This window comes from Nicotiana tabacum, chromosome 1 (genome assembly GCF_000715075.1).
Source record: "Nicotiana tabacum cultivar K326 chromosome 1, ASM71507v2, whole genome shotgun sequence".
Taxonomy (NCBI): domain Eukaryota; kingdom Viridiplantae; phylum Streptophyta; class Magnoliopsida; order Solanales; family Solanaceae; genus Nicotiana; species Nicotiana tabacum.
Genome location: NC_134080.1, coordinates 89,151,983 through 89,159,588, shown reverse-complemented (window position 1 = coordinate 89,159,588; position 7,606 = coordinate 89,151,983). Strand labels below are relative to the sequence as shown.

Here is a 7,606-nt window from a genome sequence, read left to right as displayed (position 1 = left end):
TGCCATCATGACTTCTTTGGGGGGATTTTTGGGTCGTGACATTTTTCTTCTTTTTTTTGATTCCTTGTTCATGTTATTGCATTATCCATAACTTAGAGTTGTTCATATTATAGTCCACAACTCTCATTAATAGATGAATTTAGTTTTTCTTTTTCTTGTAATAAAAATTATATTCATTAATTTTTTATTCTACTGCTCAAATTAATATTTAAATTTATCAATTATATTCTTGAGTATCATTTATTTATTATCTTCATTTTATATTTTAACCTTTAAAAAAATTATTTTTATTGTATACTTATTTAAAATTTAGAAAACTTAGTCTAGAACAAATATTTCGATTATCCATTATGAAATAAATAAATTATTAAATATAGATACATTCTGAACTTTAGGTTAAAAGCTTAAAATATATTTATCTTCAACTCATTAAAAAGTATTGAATTTTTACAATAAATTAAAATTACACATTAGATTATGGTATGATATATTCTTCTCACTCGATATTAGAAAAGGAATCAAAATACTATTGATATCAAAATTCTTTACTTTCCAAATAAAAAATTACAGTTAGAAAATATTAGTAGAATGATTGAACTTTATTTTTTTTAAAAAGAATTCTTATTTCAATTTAATTTCAATAAATGGATTTCCATATATAGTTCTTAAGTGATATTTCCTTATTTGACAATCTCCCACAATCTTAAATTTAAGATTGCCAAGTAGCTTTTTAGTAGCTTCCACTTGGCTTAACCACAATGCAAACTTTCTTGCTTTAATATATATATATATATATATATATATATATATATATATATATTAATAATTAAATTGATATAGATATATAGATTTCCTGCCAGGATTGATTTTCCATTGCCAGAATTCTATCTCCATGGATGTTTCTTTTTGACAAACCCGGAAAAGATTAGCACACTTGTTAATGTACTGTTTCACATGGAAGAGCTAATTTGGACCTTTTTATGTGAGCAAAGAACCATAATATCATGAAGCTAATGTCTTGCGTCTACCCATCACAAGTTGAATATATCACGATCCGCAAAACAAATCCCTTAAACACTGGTTTTAAGAGCACACAACTCCAATGCATATCCTAACACTGACTACTTAAGTTGTCAGAGGAATTAGGATAGTAACTCCACATGTGAGGAAGTTTTTAAATCAAGCTGCCAATATCCCCTTTAATAAGAACACTGAGCAACTAATTTTGTTAAGCAAGAACTTCCTACGTATCATTCGCACCGTCATCATCAACCTCTGGCTTGACAAAGAATTCAATATATGCAATACGGCTGGGTTGCTGATAGCCAGCAGAATCAATATGTGGGTGAGGCATTGCTGGTTTTGCAACTGAGACCAGATGCTGAACTTTGAGCATTCCCCCTCTCCCAATGGTCAGCTTACTTCCTCGATTATCCCGGATGACACTGCTGGGTATGTTTGAGGTTGTAGCACGGAGAAATTTGTATTTATACCTGTCCATGTCAGGAACTGGATCAGATCATACAGTCTAGCGCAAATGTAAAACATTTTCGCTTATCATATCATTCTGTTAGGAGAAGAACCTGTGAGAGACTTGACGATCACAATGAAATGCAACCAGAAGATCAGTGTTGGCATAACACATAAAGTCTATCTGCAAAACAGATGAATCTAAAAACATAAGAGGGCAGAGAATATGAGAAGAGAATGGTACTAAAACATCAAGTCAAGCCCTACCTGTAAGTCACCATGACCTTCACCTCTAAAGGTAACCGATGGTGGTGTAGGCTGTAGGATTAGATGAATGCTTGATCCTGGCCACTCAAGGTCATCTATGGCTTCCTTTAGAGCTGCAGACTATCAATTGAACCAATGACATGGTGATAATTAGCTCAACAGTAAAGGATGGTTGAGACTTCAAGCAATCACAATTCTTTTTGCGCTAACCACTTTGTCACACTGTAAAGGACGAAGAACACATTCTGTATATGAATTTACGACACTTTACACTTACAAAAACATGAAGCTAACTTCTAACAGATGCTTAAGCTCAACTCATGCGACTTGAAGTACCAGCAAGCCAACACTCGACTGTTAACTATTAAAAGTTAATTCTGACAACCTCTTATTTCTGGATTAAAGGGAACGAGAGACAAATCTATGAAATTTCTGAACTTTTCTTTTTGATTGTTGCTTTACCAGTTAGAAGCATAAGGAGGAAAAACACAAGTTTTACTTCCGAGTAACTTTTTTAACTTCTAAAGGAGGGAAGAATATAACTTTACTTCCCTCTCCAAGTCCCTTTGAACCAAACTCAGGAAATAAAAATGATCTCCTTCACTTCCTCTTCTATTTCCTTCCCATTATTATCCTCCCCTCCTTTCTGAAGTAACCCTTAGAGAGAATATGGAGAGGAAACCAGATGTTGATTGCTCCTGCAAATGACCTGAGTCACTGACAAAATTAGTCAAAATGGAAAACACCTCTTTTGAACTCAAGCACAAAATTTTGTTTTCGGGCATGGCACGTTCGTTTCAGTATCCGGAACAAAACGTTCACATTAATAGCAAACAATTAGGTTATATTGCCAGATGCAGCCTCCTGAAAGAGGCATAGAAGGAGACAGATAACTTCTCTTTACACTGCTCTTTAACCAAACTATGGGAAGATACTAAACCTAACTTCCAAATTTAGGGGCCGTTTGGTAGGAGGTATTAGAAAAAATAATGCAAGCATTAGCTCTATGCATTACTAATACCTTGTTTGGTACCTTTTTTCAACTTGTGTATAACTAATACTTGTATTAGTTATACATCATACTTAGCATTATCCTATGCATAAGTAATGCATAGAAAACCATGGCATTAGTAATACCAAGGCTTTAATGCATGCATTAGCATGGTTAAAGACAAAATTGTCCTTAAAGTCCCTTAAAGCTAGAGAATATGGAGGACATTTTTGTAAGCAACTATTTTTTTTAAAAATTATGCAATGCATTATAATTTTAATACACCACACCAAACAATAGATAAGAAATAATATTTGCATAACTAATGCTTGCATTACTAATACATGCATTACTAATACACATTATTCCGCACTATTCTTATACACCCTACCAAATGACCGCTTAAAGTGCTATAGAGCAAGGAACTGGAAATGGGGTTAGTTTAATAGTGTATGCACTAGCGCATGAGCTTCCGTGATACTTATATCTATTTGGGTGTTCACGACTTGACATTGCTGGAGAAGTTAAATCCTAGACAAATGCAAAGAAACTTCTCACTCCAAATTTATTTAATGTCCTCTTTGACCGGGAATTTTAAAAGCTAATAGTTTTTTATTCTACCAACAGAAAGACATCTTAGATTGATACAGCAACAACAACAACAAATTCAGTGTAATCGCACAAATAGGGGTATGAGGAGGGTTGTATGTACGCAGCCTTACCCCTGCCTTATGCAGGTAGAGAGGCTGTTTCCGGTAGACCCTCGGCTCCAAGCAAGCATGCAAATCACAACAGTATTTCTATATACAGTACTATAAAAATCACGAAAGCATTAACAACAACAAAGAAGTAGAGCAACCTAAACACAGGCAATACCAAGTAGTAATAGAATTTTAAGCATATGGAAATACTAGAATACGCAACTACTACCGGAAGGAAAAGGAAGACGTGCACGTCTTAGATTGATCTTTCCACAAAATAAATAACAGAGAATTTATTAACCTTTTTTACCACTTCAAAAAAACTTGCATTCAAGACCTTACAGAAAACAAAATCAGCAACAAACTCCCTACTTATGGCATGTAAATCATATAGTGAACTATTCCTCATGCAACAAAAGAGGCTTATGTTCCATATCAAAGCTTAGGATTGCTATAACCCAATCTATCACAATTCAAAAATATGGATGAGCAACCGGCTAAAATGTTTTCGGATATTTGACAAGTTTCCTCGTAGAAGTCTCCCTTGGACCTTTTCTCAAATGATAAAAGAAAAGAACACAAATGAACTAGTTCCAACTGTACCGTCTTGGAAGAAAGAAAGGACTTTGCTTGAATACAAAACCAGACCTTAAAAAGTACAAGACCTTTTCTATTTGTCAGCTCTAAAGAAATCCATTAAAGAAACTGAAGCAAGCTTTATAGCAAACATCAACAGGGCCAATCTACAACCAGATTCACACATTTAGCTAGATATATCACTAATCTGATAGATATCATTGATTCCCAAAGACTAAAGAGAGGAAGAACTGCAGAAGTCTCAACTTTCAATGAATATGAGGAAACAATCGAGTTCCTCCAATTGACTAATATATATTCTTTAGTCCATCCTGCCTAGTATGAGCACTAATCAGGAAAATAACAACTAGTACGATTGTATCAATACAATTGTATGTCAACCAGAGTCATAAATACAAAGAAATTACGAAAGGACATACAGAGAGCAATCTTTAATAAGAAAATTTTATGTTACTCAAGGTCCAAAAAGCATATACTATGTGCATAAGATGTGAAGCATACAGACACATGCTTTTTGTAAACTGGTGATCAGCAACGACTGATACCAGGATCTACTCTGTAATTGCTGCCGAAGGGAAATTTTACCTTCACAGTAAAACTGAGAGGAGTACTTCCAGCAGGTTCAAAATTGTAGTCCCATGATATTGTATCAGGAATCCTTGTTCTGATTTCCGCATAAGTACAAGCACCTGAAGAGTCAACCGACCTAACTTTGGAATTAGGAAAATAGGTTACAAAACTTTAAAGCTAGCCAATGGTGCTTATCCAGTGAGAGAAAACTTGGGAATAAGCAGAATGTGCCTAAAGATAAAGTGATTTTGTTTTGAAGATTCCACATAAATCCTCTATCAGTCAATGCATGGATAACACTTTATAGCAGAACTTGTAGAAGATGTGATTCATTAACATTGACTTAAATGGCGAAACTACTCCATTACAAAGACATTGACAAATACCATTCCACTTTATCTCTTTATTGAGGTCTTTCTAGACTTCCACCCAATAAAAGGCAGATGTACACGAAGAAAAAAACAGTGTTCTCTAAAAGGCCATGCATAAATGGAAAAAAGACCTGTTCTGTCACTAATTCACGTTTATGCTAATTAAAATGCCAAGTAATTTGATACGACCTTGAGATCAAAAGTGAATCCAACATATAAGCAGTGTACTCAGGACTCACTGTATCCATACTCGAATTATTATAAATGTAAATACAACTTTTAAAGAGCTTTTAAAAGTATGTATTATATAAAGAAGTCCACCATCATCTTCAAATTTTAGGTCTACCCTGTTGGAGACACCGGGAAAGTGAGGGAAGATGCTTTTGTTTTTCCTTGCTTCAGTTCCATTTTCTCCCCTCTTCTTCGTCTTTTGGGTGCTAAGTAGGTCTTAATTCACTATGTCAACCTTCCGAATTTTACTCTATCTAGTCAATTAACAATGCATTTGAAAAGAACCCTAGCAAAACCATTTTGAATTTTCAAACAAGCATAATAAAACTGCCAACATTCAAAAGCTATTGGACAACCTAATTAGAGAGAGCGAGGCTCAGAGAATAATTACTTGAGAAGAAGTTGCATATCAGGACCAGGATAGCATATTTCAATAGCACTTGAATGTCCTGGAACCGAAAACGTATTCAAGCAATCAACAAATAACCCTAAGCTCACTCCGAAACGGGGCCTCCCTTCTGCGCTATATTCGTAACGAACAAATAGCTACAGAAAAAGAAAACCTAATTCCGCATCAGAAAAAACTAAAAATTTCACATAACTTAAACAGGTAGAAAATACGGAGACAATACAGAAATTTCAAAACCTCTCGTTGCAAGTAAACTTTGGCCTGAAGACAAGCGGTTTCCTCAACAATTAACACTATGCCGTGTTCCGAAAGCTCCACAACTGCATCCTGATGGTGTTGTTGGCAATTAGTGATACCGAATTGGAATGTTAAGAGTATTTTGCTGTGCAAAAGAAGTTAATAATGGGAGTGCGGAAGAAGGAACCTGGTGGCGTTTCCAGCGGACGGAGGTGAGGGCGTCGACGACGCCTTGAACCTTGTCAAGTTGGCACACTAGATCGGGAGATTCCGGCTCAATCGCCGACGAGCTCATTTCTTTTCTCTTCTTTTCCCGCCAAACTGGAACATCTGGGCCGGATCAAGTCATTATAAAGGGCGTAATAGCCACTGAAATAACATATTTATTAGCCGTTTGGCCAAGCTTCTTTTCGGCCAAAATTATTTTTTTTTGCCAAAAATATTTTTGGCCAAAAATTAAGGTGTTTGACAAGCTTTTAAAAGTAAAAAAGGTATTTTGAAGAGAAGCAGAATCAGTTTTGGAGAAGCAGAAAAAGTAGCTTATCTCCGAAAGCACTTTTTTGAGAAGCACTTTTCAGAAAAATACATTTAGAAGCAGTTTTTTAAAGCTTGGTCAAACACTAATTGCTGCTCAGAAGTGTTTTTCAAACTAATTAGCCAAACACAAACTGCTTCTCGCCAAAAGTACTTTTGAGAAAAACACTTTTGAAAAAAAGTACTTCTCAAAATAAGCTGATTTTTGCAGCTTGGCCAAACCGCTATTAGACATTATGTAAGAAAATTTTACGGAATTCTAGTACGCAGTTAGCAATTAACAAATATGGCAGCTGATTAACTACATTTTAGCAGAAACCTATAAAATTTGGACCAATCCCATTAAAATAGGGACTAGTAATTAATAATAATCCAGATAACTTTGAAGTCTTCCCCATAACTTCCCCTCCCCCATTTAATGTCGTGTATCTTTTATTATGCCAATGCTAAGATATCTCTAAAACCCTCACTTTCTCCTTTTTTTTTTTTTTTTTTTTTTTTTGCATTCCGCTAGGCAAGCGCCTAGGGTTAGGTTTTTATTAATAACAAAAAGAAAATACAACAATTAGGAAAAGTACAAATAAGGGGGACACTAGCACCAGAATTGTTACCTATATGCCTTGGTAGCCTCAACGGCATAGGAGCAAGCCAACACAAACCGATCTAAACCTTACCATACTATTCCTATTGAGACGTTGAAAAGCCTCATCTTCTAGCAAGCATGTAAAAAATATGAACTTGAGAGTACCAAGTATTCTATGATCGTCATAGAGTTTATAACACACTCTATGACGCTATTACAAATGGTAATGCTTTGAAAATGATAAACTAAAACAATGTAGAAATTAGTATCATGCCCCTCATTTATCAAACTTGTGAGTTCGTCAATTTGAACTTCCTTAAAATCCTCTTGAACTATCTTCAAATAATCTTCAGAGTTCTCCTATTTTTTCAATATTGGTATAGCTATAAATTTTTCTCACCCTAAATCCTTTCCTTTTTTTGTCTATTCAATCCAACTTTTGTCTTCAACTTACTCCTTACTTCATTCCACCTTCAAGTAACTGATTTTACCTCTAATATTTGTACTTATACATAGTATATTAAATTTAACAATTCATTGTGTTGTATAATTATTAAATACATGATGAATAATAATGTTATATATTAGTATATTACTAGTATATATATTCATAGTATATCTTAATAGTGTAGGATTACTATCATA

At 34.4% G+C, this 7,606-nt stretch overlaps 1 protein-coding gene across 3 annotated transcripts; it reads right to left on the bottom strand.

Moving 5' to 3' along the window:
• Positions 1-955: 955 nt before the first annotated feature.
• LOC107805580 (uncharacterized) lies at positions 956-6,198 on the bottom strand. 3 transcript variants are annotated; one of them, XM_016629644.2, is made up of 7 exons: positions 6,032-6,198; positions 5,845-5,934; positions 5,590-5,744; positions 4,612-4,732; positions 1,738-1,857; positions 1,584-1,654; positions 956-1,493 (listed from the first exon to the last, which is right to left on the bottom strand). In XM_016629644.2, exons 1-7 carry the CDS (start codon positions 6,137-6,139, stop codon positions 1,244-1,246), a joined length of 915 nt encoding a protein of 304 aa, XP_016485130.1. In that variant the 5' UTR covers positions 6,140-6,198; the 3' UTR covers positions 956-1,243. The 3 variants fall into 3 exon arrangements, with proteins under 3 accessions (XP_016485130.1, XP_016485131.1, XP_016485132.1); XM_016629645.2 differs by having other exon boundaries at positions 4,612-4,736; positions 5,590-5,647; XM_016629646.2 differs by having other exon boundaries at positions 4,612-4,715; positions 5,590-5,647.
• Positions 6,199-7,606: the final 1,408 nt, after the last annotated feature.

Coding starts and splice junctions, on each gene's coding strand:
- LOC107805580 (XM_016629644.2), bottom strand. CDS start 6,139: ATGAGCTCGTCGGCGATTGAGCCGGAATCTCCCGATCTAGTGTGCCAA. Junction 4,733..5,589: donor GATATGCAACTTCTTCTCAA/GTAATTATTCTC, acceptor TTCCAAAGTTAG/GTCGGTTGACTCTTCAGGTG. Junction 1,494..1,583: donor GATCGTCAAGTCTCTCACAG/GTTCTTCTCCTA, acceptor TGACATGGACAG/GTATAAATACAAATTTCTCC.